At 36.4% G+C, this 24,360-nt stretch overlaps 1 protein-coding gene across 5 annotated transcripts in view; it reads left to right on the top strand.

Annotated features, from left to right (window-relative positions):
* The window catches only part of TJP1 (tight junction protein 1), a 169,309-nt gene that overhangs the window by 89,216 nt on the left and 55,733 nt on the right, over positions 1-24,360 (top strand). For all 5 annotated transcript variants that reach the window (XM_012732746.1, XM_012732745.1, XM_012732743.1 and 2 more), the window contains exon 2: positions 22,474-22,530. In XM_012732746.1, coding sequence (XP_012588200.1) covers positions 22,483-22,530 — 48 coding nt within the window. In that variant the 5' untranslated portion in view covers positions 22,474-22,482. The remainder of the gene's footprint in view (positions 1-22,473; positions 22,531-24,360) is intronic.

Below are 24,360 nucleotides of genomic sequence, written 5' to 3'. Positions count from 1 at the left end.
CCCGCGCCGCCAAACTCGCCCCCGAGTGGGTTCTCCCGGTACCGGGCGGGTCGGGGGTCAGGCTTGGGGCTGTCACCTCCAGCCAGCCGGTGGCTGCTGTCTTTGGAGGAGTGGCTGGTCACCGGCGAAACCGTGTAGTTTCGATCTGATGTCACTCTCCGTGGTATGCGCTCGCCAGCGATAAGACATTGAGACAGCAAAAACACTCAGAGCTGTCTCTAGTACGTTGGACTTCTTTTTTTTTTTTCTCTTTCCACATTGTATTTATTTAAGGCAACAACGGAAATACTAACCCCGTAATGCTTTATCCTAGTTTAATTTGAGTTGAACTGTCAAAAGTAGCATGAAATAATCCTACGGACGGACAGATGTACGCAAAATGTAACACTTTTCTATTACATTTTCCGTGTGTTTTGTGGCATTATGCCATTTTCTCTGTGCTACAAAACAAACTTATATGATACATTAAAAAGCTGAAGTTCCTAGAAAGCAGTTAAAAACCATCCTTTCGTGCATTTTATTCTTTTTTCTTCATAAAGTAAGTCTGTTTTTTTCCAACAGTAACAGAAATATGTATAGAAATGTAGAGTAAAAATCTCCCCATTTAGAAATCAGTTACTTCAAACTGAAAGTACTCAAGCAGGTAGTGGTTTTGTGTGTTTGTTTAAAATGTTTACGTTTATTCATAGCATCTAGGAGCAGGTGTAATAATAGGGTCCTAAAGTTTCCTGAACTCAGGATCTTGGTTTCTTGCTGGCAGAAGTTACATTACATTTAGAGACTAGATTCTTTCAAGGAAGATAGTATTGTTTCTTTTAGGAACCACTAATCTGTGCTTTTTTGGCTTAAACTATCTTAAGAACTATATAAAGATAGAACTTGATTCAGAGATTTAAAATAAAAGCCAGGTTTATGCTTTAATTTTAAAATTAGTTCACATAATTTACCTTTTGGGGGGCTTCCTTTCTGAGCAGGAAAAGTTTTGTTTCCACGCTAAGCAGAATATTATTTTGTTTTTGAAATGAAGTCTCTGGCTCTTGATATTCAAGACACAGTTTAAAAACGTTTGGGGTTGGAGAGGATACTTTTTTCAGTAGATTGTCATCTTAAGATGATTTAGGAACGATCGTTTTCCTCCTGAAATGTATTATGGCGTATTGAAAAGCATCACTAAGTTGAGTATTACATTTTGGGGACATTTGCATTCTTAAATATTTACAAGTAAAATGTATATTGAGAACTTTTTTTTAATGCTGTCATATTGGGCCCACTACATCTAACATTCAACAGGGCGGGTCATAAAAAGTAGGTGAAATACAGTAACACTCAGCCAACTCTTTCCTCAAGTTACTTTTAAATTTTTAAGGTGATTAACATGCTTCCTAAAAACCAGGCTCTAGTCAGTACTTCACATCACATGTGATCTTTTGTTTCCTCCACTCTTTATTTTTTTTTCCACTCTTCAATGAAAACAGAAGACATTTTGCAGTTATTTTTTAAATTATATGAGTTTGTGGAACTCTTCTCTAAGCAGTACCTTTAGTTCGTATTTGTAATGGTTAAATAGTTTTCCATCCCACGTATAGGCTGCAGATCATCTTTGCATCTTTGTTTTTTATTGCTAGACATTTTGTTTTCAAAATTTTGCGTTTGTAGTAAGCAGTCTTATATTTTTGTATTTATCACTTCTGTGGTCCTACCATTTGCCAAACTTTAAAATGGAATTTCTGGGTCAAATGGTATGAGCATTTAAAATTCTGATGGATATCACTCAATTTTTCTTAAAATATACCCAGTAATGAATGTACTAGCTGTCAATAAGTTATTGGATTTTTTTTAAAGATTTATTTATTTATGCATACAGAACTGGCGTACAGGCCAGAGGTGCAGGGGCCGTGAGAGGCTTCACCAGAGACAGAGTGGGGAGCAGAACAGGCAGATGGATGAAGTACACTGCTGAGGGGAGCAGCGGGCATGCCAGGAGAGGTCTGCCACGCCATGTGGTCACCTCCGGGGCAGGCGGGAATCGAACTCATGCGGAAGTGGCTTTAGCTTCTCAGTGCTGTGCTTTAACCCACTGCGCCACCAGGGAAGGCCAATTTACTGAATTTTTTTTTTTTTTTAAAGATTTATTTATTTGTGCATACAGAACTGGAGTACAGGCCAGAGGCTGAGGGGCAGTGAGCGGCTTCACCAGATACAGATTGGGGAGCAGAACGGGAGGACTGACGAAGCACACTCCTGAGGGGAGCAGTGGGTGTGCCAGAAGAGGTCTGCGGCGCCATGTGGTCACCTCCGGGGCAGGCGGGAATCAAACTCATGCGGAAGCAGCTTTAGATTCTCAGTGCTGTGCTTTAACCCGCTGCGCCACCAGGGAGGGCCCAAGTTACTGAATTTTTAAGGACAAATTAAAACCTGAATGAGATAACACACTATCTCAATGAAGAGTTAATATTATAGAATATTACCAGTTTTCCTAAAATTGGTGTATTAATGCAGTACAATTTCAAATAGAACTCTGTGAGATACTGTAGAAAACTTGACATGTTGATGACCAACTTTAATAAACGAGTGGTAGCCAGGAAATTTTGGAGAAAGAAAGTGGTCCTATCAAAACCCCTAATGTGTTACACCTTCAGAGTAATTTAGTGCAGTCTGTCTGCCCAAGAATAAACAGTGGAATAACAGAGTCCAAGAGCATTTAGGAATTGATGAGCTTTTAGTGGTTGTGATCAGCATTTAATGTGTTAGGTACTGTCCAGAGTGCCTAGAATGGATTAACTGATTTAATTCTTAGAGCAACTTTATGCAGTGAGCACTGCAATTAGCTGCACTTGATGAATGAGGAAACTGAAACAGATAATTGGCCTAAATTCACTTAACCAGTAAGAGGGAAAATTAGGAATACATGATAAAAAATAACATTGTAGGTTATTGGAGAAAGAATAGGTTATTCAGTACATAGTGTAGGTCCTGTTATTCTTTTTTTAAATGTTTATTACCTGCTTCAGGCCACTGGTAAAATACAAGTGAAAAGTTTGAGAAAGAGCAAATAAAGAATATAGTAAATATTAGAATAAAGTATAGGAATAGATTGTTCCACATACATACCTGAATTGGAAAAGGCATATCTAATACTAGGGTAAGAAGTGTCAAGGAAAAGGTTCTTGTGCATTATTGATACAAATTTGCAAACAGAATTATTAAAGTACCTGAGATAAACTTAGTCAGAAGCTGAAAAGAGGAATTTGAGAGTGGCTTTTATCTCCACAAGGAATTATTTAATTTTTAAGAATATGGTGTGAGTAATTACTAGAGCATTTCAGTGGTTGAATCACACAGAAAGTGACTGAAGAAAGTTGCAGTAACTTTTGGATTGCAGACTGTTTCAAAGGATGCAATCATATTTAAAACTGTACTACAGTTTTATATATTTATTACATTTTGCTGTGTAGGCACAGTATTGTTTTTCCTGTGGTTATGTTGAAAATTAGAAAATTGTTTAATATGAAAATTACACCATTTCTCAGGAAACAATTTACTGTATCAAATAAGGCACAATGGATTTTTCTTAGTATCCTGACATTTGAAAGTAAAGAACTAGAAATTAACTAAATAATGGGAACAAAAGAAAACTAGTAACAAAGTTACTAGTATGGTTTAGATAAGAATTGTGTCCTGAGTGGCTATTTCAATTTTGGTACTTAACTGGGCAAATCACATTTGCTTCATAGTACATTAAAGGGAAACTTAAAAACTAATGTGCTTTGTGAGAATTCACTTGGTTGTGTCTGCCACATTTTACTGAGTTTTACAGTTAAATTTTTCTGTATCTGCTGTTCAAGATTTATTTTTCACTACAAATATTTTTATATTTAAGGCAAAGACATTTCATTTTTTGTTAGCCTGATTGACATTTTAGAGACTATGGTTAAAATTGTAGCTTTTGTTCTTAGCTGGTATTTTCATCTATTTACAACTTTTAAGTTCATTTTAGGACATTTCCTTAAGACAGTTACTTTTCAAATTATGTGGTGCCTTTTCTCCCAGGTTTTTAAGGACACAAATTGTGCTACGTGGTTAGGAAAGGACCTTTCTCTCTCTCTCTAATGATGATGCTTTCATTTTAGGAATTTGCAAACTTAACTTTTATTTCATGTGTAAGGAAATTATGCTGTTCATTGCTTATTGTCAGTGGCTGTAAGACAGCCATCCACACCAGCAAATGAGTTTGAAAGCAGTCTGTGACTTTGGAACTCTACTGCAGCATATGTGGGACTGTTTCCTGTTTGGTTTGAAGAAAAAGATTACAGTAGTTCAACCTTCTCTTTCAATCCTGGAAACAACGTACTGGTTCACATTTATTTGCTCTTTAATCTTTTTTTCTATTTAGAGGCCAAATATAAACTCAGTACAGTTCTAAGAATAAAACTGAGTATAAATAAGAGAGATCATCAGGCTGCTGAGGAAAAATGTTTTCAAAAAAAATAATTTTGGGGCCCTCCTTGGTGACGCAACGGGTTAAAGTACAGCACTGTGAAGCTAACCGCAGCTGTTTCAGCAAGAGTTTGATCCCCAGACCAGGAGGCGATCCACATGGAACAGTAGACCTCTCCTGTCTGGCCCACTGCTCCCCTCAGCAGTGCACTTGGACAGTCTGCCTGTTCACTCTTTCTGGTGAATCCTCTAACCCCCTTGTACCTCTGGCCTGTACCGCAGTTCTGAATACATAAATAATAAATCTTTTTAAAAAATAAAAATTTTGGTTGAAAAATTTGGAAATGTAATACTGTTTTTTTTTTTAAGATTTATTTATGCATGCATGCAAGAACTGGAGTACAGGCCAGATGTGCAGGGGGTGAGATGATTCATCAGAGAGTGGGGAGTAGAACGGGCACACTGACTGAAACACACTGCTAAGAGGGAGCAGCAGGCGAGACAGGAGTGGTCTGCTGTGCCATGTGGGTCAGCTCCTAACTGCAGTGGCTGTGGGTAGCTTCCTTGAGCTGAGATTTAACTCCTGTGTCAGCAGGGAGGCCCCTGTAATACTGTTTCTTGGCATAGCTATGCACCAGTAAAAATTCAGTCTGTGGAGATACAGTGGATCCTGTTCTCTAAATTCTTGAGGATTTTCTGTCACCCATCAGTGCCACTGCTCAGTGACTGCTCATTCTAGGAGTGTATTCCAGGACTAGAATCCAGGAGGATTTAGTAATGCCTGAAGATAAAGCTTAGAGGAATGAGCAAAGTTATTTTTTATTAGTAGAGTTTTTGATCAAATATTAGATAAGATTGGAAGACGGTTTATGACATTTTGAAATGTCTGACTATTATGATATTTGAAGCATTTGACTGGAAGCATGGCTTTGTAGAGTTGAATCTTGAAAGGCAGTTCTTGAGAAACCTTACTAATTTAACACTTTTCAATTATCTGGAAAGAGATAGACATTGGGATAGTTCAGCAGCATTTCGTAGTTAGTCTAAAATTAGCATGTCTCAGAATAGTATTTTCCAATATGAGCAAGTAATGAAAATAGGGCTTTTGCTATCTCTGACCAACAACAGTAAATGTTAGTTTATTGCAGACAAGAGAGGCTTCAGATTGCTCTTCCATGGGTGAGCCAGGCACTTTTTTCCCCATTCTTCTTAACCAGCTAAGTTTTCTAAGTGTGTGGTGAGTAGTTGGGTAGGGAATTTCATTTTAGAGTCTAAAAGTGGATGAAAATGAAGGGGCTCTGAAAGACTGACTTATAGTACTGTTTTAGAACAGGAGAAAACCAATGTTGACAAAATTTATGAAATACTGAATTATTGTAAAGCCCTGTTGTGTAGATACAATGTTAAAAACTGAGTCTGGGCCCTTAGCTTTGGAATAGATCAAAAGATAAATTCTTATTAGTTTGTTTTGTCAGTTCATTTCAGTCATATATCCATACAGTCTAACTCTTGTATTTGGTAGAATGCTGGGATGTGAGCTGTCTGATGAATGATCTCAGTCATTGTAGTGTTCCAAAGGGAAGTGAAAGCAAGAGATAATACACAACTATGTGAATATTAATTTGGAGTTTTAACGATTAGCATATACCTTCTTTAATAAAACATTTTGGGTTTGTTTTCTTAAATAGTGTGCATTCCCAAAGAACAAACACTTTCTTGGTTTTCTTAGGAATTTTCACTCTTGTCAGTAACAATCTTTAAAGTTTATATAACAGTTTCTGGTGGCTGGATTAAACATAATTTACCATCAGTTCTCAATATATAATTCTAAAATCCAAGAGGATATCAGTAATGACTAAATTATTTTCCTTAGCTAAAGAAACACAAATCAAGAACATTTTGTTTTGGATTCCAGTCCCCTATAAGCTTATGGTCTCCAACTGCTCAATAGTTGTGAAATGTATAATTCATTTTGAAGATCCAAAGAGTTTGTATTATTTACTCTAAAAATAAATATGAGCACACTTACTGTCTTCTTAGAGTACAGTCTTCTGCTTTTTTTTGGCTGTGGAAGGCGTGGAGTCTAGATGTATCTAGATTGTCTGTAGTTGATACGGCCTGAGTGTGCATTTTTCCTTATTACTTTCTGTTTGTTTGGGTTGAATCTGGATACATTCAAATAAAGGTGGTTTGCATGGGTTTGGTAAAATTATCTCAACAGGAGAAAAAGATTAAAAAAATATATTGTAACTCTTTGACTACACTAACACGAAAAGTGGATAAAAACATTTGCTACTTACTTTTTTGTTTAAAGCATCTAGCACTCTGAAATATGTAACTGTTTACATTTTTGAAACTGTTTTACAGTCAGGTATTTCTTGACTACCTAGTATATAACAGTTCTAGGTGCTTGAGATTGCTCTGTAGTCAGGGAGAGTTTCAATGATGTGCAGAGATAGCAACAAACACTGCAGTGGTAGAATCCTTAATAAACCATTTCTGAATCACAGCCTCCTCCCCCACACATTACAATTGTCTTGTCTTCAGTGTTATCATTTTCCAACTTACCGTTTTGTTTGTTTTTTTTTTTAAGATTTATTTATTTGTGCATACAGAACTGGGGTACAGGCCAGAGGCTCGGGGCAGCGAGAGGCTTCACCAGAGACAGAGTGGGGAACAGAACAGGCAGATCGACGAAGTACACTGCTGAGGGGAGCAGCGGGCGGGCCAGGAGAGGTCTGCCAGCCATGTGGTCACCTCCGGGGCAGGCGGGAATCAATTCATGCGGAAGCGGCTTTAGATTCTCAGTGCTGTGCCTTAACCCGCTGCGCCACCAACTTACCGTTTTAACGTTACCTCTCAGTCATGTAATCTTTAAACTGTGGTTTTATCTGTGAACTTCACACACCTGTGAATTCTATTGTGGATGGCTTCTTTTGCTCAGCATTGTGTTTGTGAGATACTGGATTTTGTAACTGGAAACATTAGTTTTCATTGTATTCCTGTATGAAGTTCATAGTGCTCCTTTATATGAGGGCTTATTGCCAAATTCACACTGAAGAAAAGTAGTTTGAATTGGAGGTTTGTTTTGGATACCTATGTCTGAAGGATGAATTAAATAAGCATATTAGCGGCTAACAGCTAGGTGAAAGTTGCTTTTGATATTCACATGTTGTTTAATTTTTAGGGTATTTTATTACCAAAGTTAAAATCCATCATATCAAAGTATGTTTTAGTAGGTATCCATTAACTAGACTCTGATAAGACCAGTAAAAGCCACAATCAGAAGTACATACTTTGGATAAAAACAAGTAAAACCAAATAGTTCTCAAAGAAAGTCTTTCCCAGTGGTGTCATTTGAAGAGACTTTGGAAACTTTATTTACTTTTTTTTAAACAGCTAGTGTTGGAGTATTTAATTAAACTGATGCATACCAGCCCGTATTGTGATATGCTATATTGCCCATAAAAACAGAAGACAGTATCTAGGCAAGTAGATTTACTTTCTAATTGCAAATAGGAGAAATATGTGTCTATAGTGACAATGGCCTCTAATTTGGAGTGCTGACTCCGCGAAAAGTGCTAAATTGTTTGTTTGTTTGTTAATGTATTAGCTCATTTAATCTTCACCACTCTGCTAGCTACTACGATTATCTCTATTTTATAGATGAGAATATGAAGTTATATTTACTTAAGCTAATCACACACCTGCTTGCACACTCTATAAGTCATACTTGCACATACTTATATATTCATGTGTTTCAGAGGAGTGACAGAGGCATGAGTATGGGATGGTGTTAGGTGAGTCTTAGGACAGATAAGTAGCATGAGTCATAAAAGCTGGAACCCAGCAGTCAAAGGGCACAAGCTGATCTAAGGAAGTAGTTCAGTTCACTTGGCTGTCTTCATGGAAGAAGGCAGGCCTGATCTTCCAGTTTTTCAAAGCAAGTTGTAAGTCTGGATTTTTATGTAAATTACCTTGACTTAAATGTTGCCAACTGACTAAGTTTTTACACTGTTTTATTGTGAAATGTAATACCTATATAGAACCACATAAAGCAAATATACGTTAATGAATTATAAAGTGAATGCATATAAACACTTCCCCCTTCCCTCTTCCTAATAACATCACCCTTCTAAGGTAGCCACTGTCCTGATCCTATGATTTATATGCTGTGACCTTCCTAATGACATCCATCCTTCTTCCAAGAAGGCAGTCACTGTTTTGTTTTTAAGGTTTCTGTGTTGCATATGACTTCATTTATCATTTATCTCTGTTGTGTGACTGCATCATAGTTTTGTTTCTGCTGTTGGAAATTGCATTTTCACCAATTCTTGCGATTATCAGACACTTTAATTTTAGCCCTTTAGAAAGTCTTTAATGCCATCTCACTGTAATTTTAATTTACATTTCTATAATTAGAAAAGATTGAGCATGGCCTGTTTCATGTTCATGGTATGTTCACGTCTTGTCTGCTTTTCTCTGGTGGTTCTCTTAATAGTAGAAGTTCTTCGTTAGTATTTGATATGACTGTAGTGGAGCAAGGGAAGAAAGAGTCAAGCGAAAGGAGTGGCCAGATCATGCATAGCAAGAGGTCAGGTGAGATAAGGATTGAAAAGATTTTCCTGGATCCTAACTCTGTCATTTTACTGTGAATGTAGATTCTGTTATCTTTGTCTTGGCTCTACCACTTAGCTGTTAATTCACACATACAGTGATGAGGGTGTTTTCTTGTTTGATGATGACAGCAGCACCTCCCACTCGGGGTTGTTGTATGCTCAACCCAGGGCCTAATACCAATAAAGTTTTATGTTATGAGACATCTTTTATAAGCTTTTGTTAGTTAAATCTTTTAAAAACATTTTAAGTAAAACCCATCTGAGTATCAGAGGAGAGGTAGGCAGGAATTATGGAGGGTTTTGCTTGTTCCTTCATGTATGGTTGATACTGGACAGAGGTCAGTCTATAGGTTAGGAGTGAGCCCCCGCTCAGCAAGATGTGCTGTGATTTTTCAGAGAATGTCGTTAGCTCCTGGGATACTTATTACAACAGCATTAAGAGAGCCATCTTTAGGATAATGGATTAAGAAAGAAATTAAAAATTTTCATCTAGTACACCTGGCTCAGCTGGGATTGCCGTCTGGTGTGCTAACTGATGCAGTATTCAGTTTTTATTTCCTGAGCACCTCATCTCTTTCCATGTCTTTCATCTGTACTACTATCTTCCTTCTGCTCAACAAACATCATAACCTTCTGTGTTCTTGTGATGCAAATGATAGCCTCCTAAGTGGTATGTGCCGCCTTACAATCTTGGTTTTCTAAATAAGCTTTTTGAAATCCAAGTTTGATTAGTGCCCTTCCCTACCTCTCTCCAGTACATACACTCATTCTACGATTCCTAGGCTTCTTACTGCTTTTTTAAACATGAAAGACCAAAATCTGATATGGTTAATAAGCTTCACCTTGCATCTTTCGCTTCCTTGGTCTCTTCAACTATGCTGTTGCTCTCTTTTTAGTTCCTAACAGGTACTGTGCTTCCTGCCAGGTTCCTCTGAGTTCTTCTCATGGCACTATTTTTGTTTCCTTTGTAATACTGATTTAAGCCTGTCATTATATATTTAGTAGTGAAATTTTTGATCATTCACTTCTCCCACTTGGCTGTAAGCTTCATGAGGACAAAGGTCATACTGATTGCATCTCATTTTGCAGAGCACAACACAGGGACTGGTTATTTTGGGTTAATGAGAGAGTGCTTTCCTATCCTGGGGCTCTTGTTCATGTTGTTTTTTCCTATCTGGAAAGCTTCACCTTCTCCATCCCTCACCACCTAGCACCTATCCCTATCCCTCACTATTTTTTTCCCCCAAAACTTTGCCTTGTGCCCAGAAATTAGGTTAGAATTTTGCTTTAAACAGAATTTCCCTTTAAGCAAAACACTTGCCTTTTGTCACTCTTACAATAACTAGTAGTTATTTGTTTACTGGTGATTTAATTTCTGATGCCGCCTCTAGAGTTGACTTTTTTGTTCTATTATACATGTACAAGTAATACATCGGTTTAAATTCAGCCTAGAAATTCCTAGGAAGTGCTAGGGTAGCTCTAGACTAGCTGCAGGTTTCTTTTCTGAAAGAAGAGACAACTGATGGAGTAGCTTAGCCCATGGAAAATTGTTCAGTGGCCTGGCGTCTTAGGTGCAGCAGTCATTCTTGGTTTGACTCTTCTCAATCAATATTTAATTTCTGGTTCCCTCAAGTTACCTTCCTTTTTTAAAGTGGAAAAATTTCAAGCCCGTACAAAATTAAATGAATACAACGAAATGTCTGTCTACATTATTGTTACCAGTGCATTCAACACAAACAACGGATCTGCTTTTGTGTATACTTCATTGATTCTGTCCTTCCTCCCTCATTAATTAGAAGTGAATCTCAGACCTGTGTTTGCATCTGTGTTAGTATTTGAATATATCTAAAAGATAATAACTATTTTTAATTGATTATGCATTTTTATTTTCTTTGTTGTTATTTTAAAGATTTATTTATTCATACAGAACTGGGGTGCAGGCCAGAAGTGCAGGGGTGGTGAGAGGATTCACCAGAGACAGTGGGGAGCAGAATAGGCAGATCGACAAAGTCCACCGCTGAGCGGAGTAGCAGGCAACACAGGAGAGATCTGCCGCACCATGTGGGTCACCTCCTCACCTCCAGGGTGGGGATCAAATCGAAGCAGCTGCGGCCAGCTTACAGTGCTGCACTAAAAACCTGCTGTGCCACCAGGAAGGGCCTATTGTTCTTTTTTGTACAATATTTGATTTCCCCCTAAAGTGTAGTCTCTTTTCTCCCACCACCACATGAACATAGTCCCTTGTGCTCTTCCTTCTGGTTTTGACCTCCTCTGCACCTCTTTCTTATACCTCAGGTCTATAGTTAGACTGTAAGTTTCGTCCTTTTTTTAGATAAAAACCATTTTTTCAAAAACAACTGTTACCACATCACACTTTGAAAAATTTTTAATTCAAATTAATTACTCAGTGTAAAGTTTTTAATTATCTTATTTAAATTTCTTCAAAATCAGGATCCAGTTAAGGTTCTCTCCACTCTGGTGGTTTGTTATGTCTGCTGATTTTCTTAGAATTAGTGGGATTCCCCCATCTCTCTTTGCCTGTCCCCCCTGCTCACCTTGCACTTTGACTGGTGAAGCACAGGATTGTTCTGCAGAATTTCTTCCTCTGCAGTATTGGTGCTGGAATCCCTCTTGAAGTTGCAGTATTCGTCTCTATTTCTGGTAAATTTGTGAAGAGAGCTAGAGCAGGTCTGTCTAATAGAAATGTCACATGAGCCATATACATAACTTAAGGTGTTAGCCACATTAAAAAGTTAAAAATAAGCAGATGAAACTAATTCTAATGTTTGATTTCATGCATATAGCCATGCTTAACACCATTTTAACTATGATATTTCCTCTAGTTTCTTGGTCTTTCCCTCGTTTTTCATGGCCTTGACCCTTCCAGAGAGTACTGGTCAGCTACTGTTTAAGATATTTCAGTTTGAGTTTGTCTGATGTCTCAGGATTACATTGAGATTATGCTTTTATATATATATTTATATGAATAAGAATGCCTAAGACTGATGGTGTGTGTATCATATCAAGACAACAGGTATATATGATGGTTCTGTGTCTGGCTGCTGGTGATGTTGGCCTTGATGTCTTGGTAAGGAACTTACTGTATACCCCAAGATTCTTACTATCTTGTCCAAAAATAGCTTGGGCAAGATAATTTTGATTTTATTCCATGGATGCAGTCTGTTACATAATCATTTTGTTACACACATCATTATGGCATGGGTGATGCTTCTGTTTTCTGCACATCCTTACTTTCTGGTAGAGGTACTCCGGGTCATGTTGCATGTTCCCTGCCCTACCCCTCTCACCTGCCATGTATTTTAAGAGCCTGATCCTCTCATCAAAGAATGGATGATGGTTAGAAGCCAAGAGCAGACTGTTAGCTGTGCTCACTGTGACTAGATGTTTCTGGGCCTCTTCAGCTGTCACAGCTAGGCAGATGTATTTGTATTTAGTTTTGTATCTAACTATCTATACATGTACTAAATGTAAGGTTACACTGGCACTTTGATTTTGATCCCCCCCTTTTTTTTTTTCAAGCCTTCCATTTTTTATGATTATTTTCTCTGACAGGAGGAGTTTAGTTAATTATAATATATTCACTTATTTATTTAATACTGATTTACTAATGAAATAGTTACAGGAATATTAACCCATCTTACCTGTAGCTGTGAGAAGTAGTATTTCTGTATACTTCTTTGTGTCTTTGGCCTTGTTAAAGTATCCAGTAAAAATACTAATTTTTCAGGGTTTTTTTTCTCTTCCCCATTCTTTCCAGTTATGGTATTCACTGTAACATATAGTTTTATTAACTGTATATATGCCCTTTGTGGGTCCCAAAGCCAAGACCACCATTACCTCATTCATTGTTTGATTTTAATTATTTGCTGTGTAGAGGTATGTGAGATATTACTGTAGTTCAAAGCTGTGCCCCTCCCCCCAAGTTGCTCAGAAGTGTCATTTCTTCCTTACTCCTGTTACCCCAAATCCACTTTCTTCTCACCACTCTTTTCTCATTTATATTATAAAAAATCATATTTTCGTTTAGCACTTTCACATTTGTTTTGCACGAATGAGCAGATAATCTTAATTTCCTTTCTTGCACAAAGGTTAGAATACTGTGGATAATCTTGTACTTTGCTTTATTCACTTAAGGTTATGTCCTTGAAATTGTTCCCTGTCAGTCTTCAGAGATCTTTACTTTGTTAGTTTATAATACTCCCTTGTGCAGATGTAATTTATCACTCTCCCATGTGTGGTCACTTAGATTGTTGCCAGTATTTGCATTTATAAACATTGCTGCAGTGAATAACCTTGTACATATGTATATAGCAAATATTTTCACATTGTTGGAGGTTTATTTTCAGGGTGCTTTTCCTAGAAGTGGAAACTTGGGGTCAAAAAGGTAACTATATACACACACACATATGTATATATGTATATACGTATGTATATATGTGTGTGTGTGTATATATTAGTTATAGTTATCTATATATATTACTTTTGTTCATTATTGGCGTATTTCCCTCCAGAAAGGCCGTTCTAATGCATTTCCACTAAAAATGCTACCAGGCTACCAAGCTGTGTTGTTAGGCTTCTTAGTTTTTTTTGCCAGTTTAATAGGTGAGAAATGGCAGGTCGGTGTTAATTTTTTTTTTTTTTTAAAGATTTATTTGTGCATACAGAACTGGGGTACAGGCCAGAGACTCAGGGGTGGTGAAAGACTTCACCAGAGACAGAGTGGGAGCAGAACAGGCAGATCAACGAAGTACACTGCTGAGGGGAGCAGTGGGGAGCAGTGGGCGGGTCAGGAGAGGTCTGCCACACCATGTGATCACCCCCGGGGCAGGCCAGAATCGAACTCATGCGGAAGTGGTTTCAGCTTCTTAGTGTAGTGCTTTAATCCGCTGCGCCAACAGGGGGGCCAGGTTGGTGTTAATTTTAACTTGCATTTCTCTAACTATGAGAGAGTTTGAATATCTTAAAAAATATTTGAGGACCATTTTAATGTCCTTTTTGTGAAGTTTCTTTTTTCCATTCTCCATTTTGATTTTTTGTTGTTGCTGCTCCCTATTTGCAGTTTACTGCTTGATGTGGTAGGGACTTTTGACCATAAGTAGTGCAGTTTGCAAATATTTTCTCCTAGGTTGTCAGTTGTCTTAAGACCTTATAGACATTTTGTTTTCGTGTTTGGTGTTTGTTTAGGAATGAAGGTTGTGTAATTTTTTTTTTGTACTCCAAACTCATTTTGTTTCCTTAGAACTTTGAGTTATACTTAAAAAGTCCTTCCACTAACATTAAAGAGAAATTCATGAGTTTTCTTCTGGTACTTATATGGTTTTATATTTTTACATTTAGATCCCTAATTTATTGGGAGTTGACTCTTACGCATGGTGAAATGTACATGTAATTTTGTTTTTTCGAAATGACTTCCCAGTTGTACAAGCACCATTTATTAAAAAGGTTATCTTCACACCAGTGATTTGAGATGTTATCTTTCTCATATATTAATTTTCCATTTATCTTTGGACTCCATTTCTGGACTTCTATTCTCTTTCACTGGTGTATTTGTCTGCACTGCTAGCACACTTTCAATTACAGAGGCTTATTACAGTACGTCTTATTTAAAAGGCCTTAGCTGATAAGGCTCATGCCTTCTTGGAGGGTATTTCATTTCCAGTATTTTGTTGTTGTTGTTACCTGTTAATAGAAAACTCAAATAGAAATATTGTATGTCTAAAGACTTGTTTGGTATTGTAAATAGTATGATGGTCATGATGGTTTGTATAGTTAGAGCTTGTTCATTTTCATTGAAATATACCATTGAGTGAATGTCACATACTTTTCCATTTCATTGTTAGGTGAAACAATTTAGATTGTTTTTTTTTTTACCATGTTATTAATAGAATTTTTGTGAGTATTCTTATAGTAAGTGTTTGTTTCTTTTGAATGATTATTGAATTTGCTTATTATTGCCAGCTTTTCAGTGCGATTAGTTTTCTTTCCGCTGATTAGATTGGTCACTAACCCTCCATATTTCCATTTCACCATAACTTACTGTGTGTGTGTGGTAGCATTTTTTTTTTTTTCAATTCCTATACCCCTGTTGGTTAATAAATTTGAAAACCACATGCTTATTGGCTATTTCATTATCCTCCTCGGTACTTCCTCAAGTTCTTAACCCATCCTTTCTGTTTGACTTTCTGTTTCTATTGATAAGGATAATTTTTATATTCTGGATATTATTGCACTGAGTAGGTAGATATTTTTGGGTTACTTCAAAAACTCAGTTTTACAAGAAAATAAGTGACATTGCTTCTTTATTATATATGGAAAGAGTCATATGTTTATTATATAAATGATTAGAATTAAAACTAATTTATTTTACTCCCTTCTTACTGAAACTTGATCAGTACTACTAATCAACTTAGTGGTTAAGATTTTCTGCCTCAGAGTAGTTGGTCTTGGAGCTCGGAGTAATCTCCTGGATGGAGTGTGTGATTGAAATATAGCTTATTGCCTTTTTATTTTAGATATTTTATGATTTTGTTTAAAATAGTTTTAGGATTTAAGGTGAAGCAAGGAAACTCATTTTAAAGAAATATGACTTGTTGAATCCACACATTTGGTGTTTTTCATTGACTATTTTTGTGTGTATCATGGTTTTCCATATACCTCAGTATTTGGAAACTGTAAAGTTGTTCTAAAAAATTTTATTTGTAATTGTTAGAGGAAAATTTCAGAAATATTAGGATTCACTGATAGCCCTCATCCTATTCCCCTTACATTTTATAAAACCATAGAACAATTAATCAAAGATAAGAAATGAGTTTGATACAATAAATATCAGAAATATAGACTATTTGCATTTTGCCATGTTTTTGTGTTGCAGGGTTCCACTTTGCAGTTAGTTCATGCTTCTCTTTGGTGATTTTGAAACTCTGAGAGATCCACAGTCTTCTCTTTCTTTTATGGCCTTAGTAATTATGGAGAGAATTGATGGGTTATCTTGTGGAATGCCTTTCATTTTGTTTTGTCAGATGTTTTTTCCTTGGAATAAGATGATGTGTTTTCGGCAAGAGTAATATAAAAATCATACCAGTCCCTGGTGCATCGTAGAAGAGGTTCATGATGTTGATATTTACCTTGATCACTTTCGTTAAGGTGGTATTACTTCACTATAATGTCACTATTGTTTTATAATAGATAAATATTTTGTAGGAGATCACTTGAGACTGTTGTGATTCTGTTACTCTCAAACTTTCTCCCACTAATATTAGCAGTGTGTTCATGGATCTTGTCTGCAATAGTTGGTAGGATTTGCCTGGTGATAATTGTACCCCACTCTTTCTTTACAGTTAGTCATCAGAATTCCACTGTAAGGAAAAACTGTCCCATTTTCATTTATTGATTATATCAGTTTGGACTCATGGATATCTTTTATCCATGGATTAAAATTTAATATTGTCATTATTTTGTTGCTCAAGTTATCCTAGCTTTGACCTAACCTCCTTCACTTTGGTTTTCATGTTCTTTGGCAAACCCCCTTGTGTTTTGAGAAGTCCCTTCATTTCTGGTAGCACATAATAGTCCAGGTACATTTTATCTTTCCCCGATTTCAGCCATGGACCAATTATTATTTTTCCATTTCTAAGTTCTCTCAGCAGACAGCTAGGAAATACTCAGTTTTAAAACCATGGTTTTATACTTTAATCTCAGGTTTTAGTCTCATATTTTAGCCTTTCTCCTTTTATTTGTACTTTTCCCTCCAACATTAGAGTAGCCTACCTTGCATTATCCATAAAATATTTACTTGTCGACTTCTACTATGCAAATAAGATAGTTTCAAACTTTTACCCATCCTCAAAAAGAAATAATTATACTAAGTAGGTTACAGAGTTTCTATACCATTCTTTTTGCCTTTCACTTCATAGCAATTAATCAAGATACTGTTTACCATAAATAATAGTTATATTCTATTATTCAATAATGTGAATGGTCAGTTCACATTATTCACTTACATTTAAGTTCATTTATTGTTATTTTTACTCCATTTTGTCACTCTTCTTCCCCCACTTCCAGCCCTTGGTGGTTTCAGTGGTTTTGTTGATGGTTTTTTTTAAGTAAAGATGTAGGATATATATCATGAAACAATACTCTGATTCTAAGGGTCAGGTACAAAGACTCAAATATTATTCCTGTACTCTGTTCCTTTCCCCTTACTACTTGTACAGACAGTACTGTAAAACTATTTTAGATACATACTTTTAATGATAGGGGCCTCGATTTTTAAAAAATAGATGGAAACTTTATTCTTTGGTGGTCTCTTCCTTTTTTGTATTTTGTTTTTTCTTTCTGTCTTTGTTATATTCTCTGAACAATGATTGATGTTTTATATTAACTACACAGATTTTTCCTGTTTCTTAAGAAGTTCCTTTGGCTCCCCAACTTAAAATATTTGTAGTCCACAGGGTCATCTTAATACTTTGGTGATTGTATTTTTTCTCCTGGGTTCACTGCTACTATGCTGCTTACTCCTAGATTCTTATCTGTTCCAGATCTCAGTCTTGATCTTCAGTCAGGATAGCCAGCTGCCTACTGCCTATATCTGTATCTGCTCTGATACCTCCCTAGGCATCTTAAATTGAGTATGTCTGGGGCCCTCTCTGGTGGCACAACAGGTTAGGATGCAGCACTGCAAGTGCCTGCAGCTGCTTCAGTGCAAGTTTGATCCCCTGCCCTGGAGGTGACCCACATTGTGTGGCAGACCAATCGTGACCACCCGCTGCTCCCCTCAGCAGTGTACTTTGTTGATCTGCCTGTTCTGCTCCCTACTCTGTCTGGTGAATCCTGTCACCGCCCCTGCACCTCTGGCTTGTACCCCAGTTCTGTATGAATAAATAAATATTTTTTTAAAAAATTGAGCATGTCTGTCTAACACAGAATTTGTAGTCTATTCTAACTGCTTTTTCACACATCTCCCCAGTTCAGACACCTAAAAGCCATATTTGACTCCGCCCAGTTTTTCACATTAACTTTCAAACTGAACTCCCTCCTTAAATCCATCTTCCATGTGTAGCCTTTAGGATGACTTCTGAGTATATCATTTGTCTGAAGCTTCTTAGTGTCTTCTCAATCTATTTGAAGTCCTTGGCACTACATTACAAGGTCTGTTTTGATGGTCTTTTTTCATCTTGTCTTTTTATCCTTTCCATCCGTGAATTGTACAACTCAGTCACATCCATGCTAGCGTATGTGTGCAGCACTACCACCGTGCTGACGTGCCCTTCTCCTGAAACATGTTTACCCACCTTCCCCCTTACCATTCTTTAAACTTGAACTCCAGTGTTACTTTCTCAGGAACTCAATCTCTGACCTTTGTATCATACCGAATCCTCTATTCTCCCTGACACTTCTTGTACATCGTTTATGTAGCATTGTAAGCCTTCTCTTTAAGCAGACTAGAGAAGAAGGACCTGTTTTTGGCCTCTGTGGCACTTAGCATATCTGATATGTTTAACGAATGAAAGAGTAGTTGTATAGTCTGTTTGTAAATTATAGCCATAAGCATAACAGTTTACTGATGCTCTAGCAATATGTCTAGATAATGAGTTAATACTTTTATTCTCTTGGAGAACACTTGCCTTATTTATTCTATTTTGGACTTGGTCTTCTTTCAGTTATAGTTTCATCTTGTCTGTCAGTTCTTGTGGACTCCTCTTTCCCCCCCATTTGATCTCTAATTTGCCCTAAAGGACAGTGAAACTGCTGAAAATTGGGATCTGCAGTTTTGGCAGGGAGCCTTTGAGAGTTGGTGATCTGAGTAGTGTCTTTGCCAGCTGGAGCTTAGAACAAAGAAACCAAACAAACTCTTGGCAAGTTCTGAGATGCAGCTTTTTGCTTCCTCAGAAATTGTGATTCCAGTCAGCTGATGCTGACTTAGAAATGTCCGTAGAGCTTAGAAACCAATAACCATGACCTGCAAGCTCACTTGATGTCTGCAGTGCTGTGCTGCCTATTGAATTTGTAGCCTGCTTGAATTGGAATTATAATTGGTCTACAATTGGAATTATAGCCTGAATTATATAGTCTGATAGAATTTTAGAGCTGGCAGGACTTTTTTGCTTGATAATTACATCCGGTTCCCTTATTTTATAGTAAGGAAAACTAAGGTGACCTATGTCATTAATGGCAAATTTGGGCTCTGATCTTGATATTTCTGCTCTAGTTAGTTTTTCATTTAACAGCATCTTTTCAAAGTTACTAGGGAATGATTGTGCTGGAACCATGCTTAAAGAATAACACTTTTTTCATTAGTCTGCCACAGCCTAAATGCTTTGGAAATGAGAGTTTTGATTTACTAGAAGTTCCTTGTACAAGTATGCAGTTATATATCTTGCTTTTTTTCTTTCTTTTTTTTTTAAAGATTTATTTATTTATGCATTCAGAACTAGGGTACAGACCAGAGGTGTAGGGGTGGTGAGACAGAATGGGGAGCAGAACAGGCTGACTGACAAAGTACACTGCTGAGGGGAGCAGTGGGCAGGTCAGGAGAGGTCTGCCGCGCCATGTGGGTCACCTCTGGGGTGGGGAAGAGGTGACCCCCTCTTCATGCTGAAGAGGCTTTAGCTTCTTAGTGCTGTGCTTTTAACCCGCTGTGCCACCAGGGAGGGCCCGCTTTTTTTCTTTATATAAAAAAAATGACAAGTTTACAACAATAATGCTGAGTTTTAAAAATCACTTTAATAGATGAAAAATTCATTTGATAAAATACAGCTAAAGGGTTCACAGTGATATAAGTAAGAACTTCCACTGCACCTCCATTGCGCCACTACATAGACCACTGGCTTCCTCGGTGCCCAGGGGACACTGCTCTCCCTTTTCCAAGGAGCCTGATTGACTGATGAACTTTTTTGTTGATATGAAAATAGCACTCAGTAAATCTAGTACTAAAATGTCATACCAATTTTAGTATTCCGTTTCTGAGTGATTTACTCTAGGACTCCTTTATTTTCTCCTAGCATTTTTATTATAGCTTTCACAGCATAGCAGAGTTAAGAATTTTGCAATAGACACTTTAATCCTTACAACTAAAATTCTACCAGTTTATCTTACTGTGTCTTCACAATCACAAATCTATGTATATATTCATCTGTTCATCCCTCAGTTCATGCAGAACTACTCAGAAGATCAGTTTGGTTATATAAAAACAGCGATGGATAAAATTTTTGCTGTGCTTTTTGAATGAAGGAAATCAAAGTCTGGAGAGTGGAGAAGAGATGACAAGTGGTTTATGGTTTCCACAAGGAATACAGTTGTCTTTCCCTCTCACTTTCCTGAGTGAGTGAGTGAGTGAGTGTGTGTGTTTGTGTGTGTGTGTGTGTGTGAGAGAGAGAGAGTGTGAGGTGGTAAGAATTGTCAGGGCATAGTAACAGTGATTGTTTTTATATTATAGATCACATTGGTTTAGGGAACATTCTCAAGAGTTTGATATTTTGTTCTGTTGCTTTCTTGTCCATAGTCTCCCTTTTGATAAATCAAGCTGATATGCTCTGATTGGCTTTAACAGAGAAGTGAATTTATAAGTCAGCTAAAATTGTACAAAACGGCAATTAACTATCAATACTTGTATCACGTATATTTTAGTAGGACTCTAGATATTTAGCAGTTTACTCATTACTGCTGTATATTGATGAAGGGTTTTTTTTTTAACATAATAAACTTGGTCATTTTTTTATTAAAAAAATACAAGAACAACAAAACACCTTTGTTTCCAGCAAAGATCTCATTAAAGGGAGGTTTTGCTGCACTTGATTGGAAGATTGAAACAAAACACTGGTGAGGTTCTCAGTTCTTATCTATGGGAATGAACAGAGATCCTTTCTTTTCCTCTCTTAATTCATCTGACAGGAAAGTTAATCTGGTGGCTTTGAATTTAGGAAAGCAGGCTTTTTTTTTTTTTTTTTTTTTTTTTTAGCAGCAATTCATTTTATAAAGTGGCATTAACCTTAGATTAAAGTTGCTGTGGGAAAAGAAAAATGGGTCCCTGGCACCTTGATTGGCATATTCTCATGATGCTAATGACAGCATTATAATAGAAAACAGATATCTCTTATGAAATAATCATTTGTAGCCGTGGGTAATGAATGAAGTTCAAAGCACATCATGCTTCAACACCCTCTCCTTCCACTCTATCTTTTGATAATTCTGAAAAAAAAAATATCTTTTTTTTTTTAAGTTTGTAATATACTTATTTTGGGAACACCAATTCCATAAGATGGTAACATTAAAAGAAACCGAATTAGTGGCCCTCCCTAGTGGCACAGTGGGTTAAAGTGCAACACTATGAAGCCGTCGGAAGCAGCCAGTGCAGCATGAGTTATGCCAGGGCACTGACCCATATGGCACAGCATACCTCTCTTGAATGCTGCTTCCTTCAGCAGTGTATTTCAGTCAGTCCGCCTGTTCTGTTCCCCACCACTCTGTCTCTGGTGAATCCTCACAGCCCCCACTCCCCACACCTCTGGCCTGTACCCCAGTTCTTGAATGTATAAATAAATAAATCTTAAAAAAAAGAAACAATTACTGTAAGTCTCCAAGTGTAATGAACCCAATTAATTAGAAATGTGTTTTGAATTGCTAGTGCTCAATCCTTGGTATCTTATTTTCCTCTCTATTAAGAGTCTTGACAGTAGAACCTGAACTATATGGTTTGAGGAATGACTTGTGTTGGAACTTGCATCACTCACTTCGTGGTGATTTCTCATGGCAGGGGTGGTTTGGAGTTGTTCCTTTGTGTTTTGCTTCTTGCATGCTTATACCATATGATCGAAAAACCTTTTTTCTTAGGGTTGTAAACAAAGCTTGAGAAAATTCTGTTACACAACTGAAACTAGAAGGAAGCAGTAGTGTTTGATTGTGATATTAATGCAACCATTGTCCAGATCTTTTAGCCGCCTTACCATTTTCCCATAGCATGCATATTTATAACTGCTGAGTTTTTAGGTATTTGACTTTTATTTCCTTTGCATGACATGAGAACTGTTTTTAAATATTTTGTGTTGTTAGATACTTCAGAATAATACTTTTCCAATTTTTGTTCTTTTCTGTCTGGTGTTAAGTATAAATTTGCAGAATTAGCTTACATACTGATTTCAGCTGGCATGAAATGAACAGAGAGAGGCATCTTTCCAGATGAAGTTAAAAACAGAGGAAGTTCCTGTGTGTAGTTTCCTGTCTCTTAAAACAAAAACAAACAAAAATCCTTCCAAAATTATTAAACTCCTTTCAGAGTAGCCCTTACTATTAATAATATGAATTTAGTATTTCACTGTGCTACATTATTTACTGGGTGTTCTTATTTACTATTAAGAACATTTTCTTAAAAGATGATTTCTTTTTTTTTTACCCTTGTCAGAGCACTGTAATGGAGGAAACAGCTATATGGGAACAGCATACAGTGACGCTTCACAGGGTAAGTTTCTGTTGCAGTAAATAATCTGTATATAACTCAGGATACTGGCAGCTGTTGAAAACAATAGAGGAAAGCCAGATGTCAGGAAGCCAGAAGAAAGGGGGAAAACTTTTCTATATTCCTTTGTTTAAAATTAGAGTTGCAATAAATTCTTTATTAAGGTCAAAAGTGAACATGATTACTTTTTCATATATCCTTTTGCTTATTGGAGTATTTGCTGCTTTTATTCCTGCTTTAAGAGATTAAGGATGTGCACTCAAAGCTAATACAATGTTTTATGTGAATTTTACCTCAGTTTTTAAAAGGAAGAATATAATCATTTCATTTAAAAAAATTTAGTGGTACATATAAACCCTGAGCTTTCTCTTTAAGCAACTGCAAATGAGCAGAGAGAAAATGACAGTAAGATTTTAGTCTGAAGAGTCAGTGCCCTGAATTTGAATCCTAGTTCTGCCTCTTTTCCTTTAGAAATGGGCGAGTGGGCAGCCGTCTTCCAAAGCCTTGGTTTCCATATTTCATATTTAAACATAACATGTTTCATAGGTTTAAAATGGGGGTAAGGTCACCTATTCACATAAAGTAAGTTTGTCATTTAGTTCTCTTTTCCTTTTAAAGACAGTTGACTCTGCTGATTACTTTCCTCTTAAAAAATGTATAGCAATTACAGAATATTTGAGTATACTTACTGTTTATACGTTAAACTTACATTTACTAGCTGTGTTATTGGGAAAATAATGTTCGTATACCCTACCTTCATTATCGCATGATGTTTGGGTCTGCACACAGCCGATAATGGGTGCATTAGTTACTAAAATTGTGATTTGATAATATATAGTAAACTTTTTTCTCCCTATCTGGTTAAAAAATTTAAATAATAATGATTAACTTTTAATTTATAAAGCTAAAATATTACCTCTTTTTGCTTGAAATGTACTGATAGGTAGCATAGCTAATCAGATTAAATATAAAATAATTTCATACTTTGACTGTGGCTTTTGTATTTTATCACATTAATTTTCTAGTACCTTTACTGTTTTTATTGTTATAATTTACATACCATAAAATTCATGCTGAGCGTACAGTTCTAAGTTTGACCTAGCACTTAGCAACCGCTGTTGTTTTCTCTATCCCTATATGTTGGCCTTTTATGGAGTGTCATGTAATTAGACTAATGTAATATGCTTATTGTATTATTCAAATATGTCCAAGCCTTTTGTAACTGACTCTTGTACACCATCTAGTGCAGATTCTTCTGTGATATTGTTTGTATCAATATTAGTTCCTCATTATTGCTTAGTAGCTTTCCATGGTGTGGAAGAATAATTTGCTTGTTCATTCTCTTTTGATGTATTGTATAGGCTTTCTTGTGGATATAACTTTTCAAGTGTGTAGTGATAGGTAGTTTAGTTTGCAGTTCTCCAAAGACTAATGATGTTGAGAATCCTTTTGTTTTAATTTGTGTCAATATATCTCTTTTTGGTAAACTTCAACTCTTGTCTAATTTTTTTACTGAAGTTCTTTTTTTTATATCTATGCAACTGTATGTCTAAACACAATTTGACAAAATATTTTATGTTATAATTGATGTTTTTTGACAACTAATGTATATGTTCATAATTTTCTTCATTAAAAGTTTGTTAGAATGAGATTTAATCTGCTTTTGCTATGTTTCGGAGATAGAAAATGACTGGTTCACAATAAGGTACAGATAAATACTAAAAATGTATGTGCTTTTTTTCTATAAAAGAAGCATATCACAACAATAGGAGTCCCCTAAATTGTCATGTAATGGTTTTTGTTTATTGGTTTTTTTGTTTGTTTTTTTAAACA

Source organism: Condylura cristata, unplaced genomic scaffold (assembly GCF_000260355.1).
Source record: "Condylura cristata isolate star-nosed mole 26May11 unplaced genomic scaffold, ConCri1.0 scaffold00035, whole genome shotgun sequence".
In the NCBI taxonomy this organism is placed as follows: Eukaryota; Metazoa; Chordata; class Mammalia; order Eulipotyphla; family Talpidae; genus Condylura; species Condylura cristata.
This window is presented reverse-complemented; position numbering and strand designations above follow the sequence as displayed.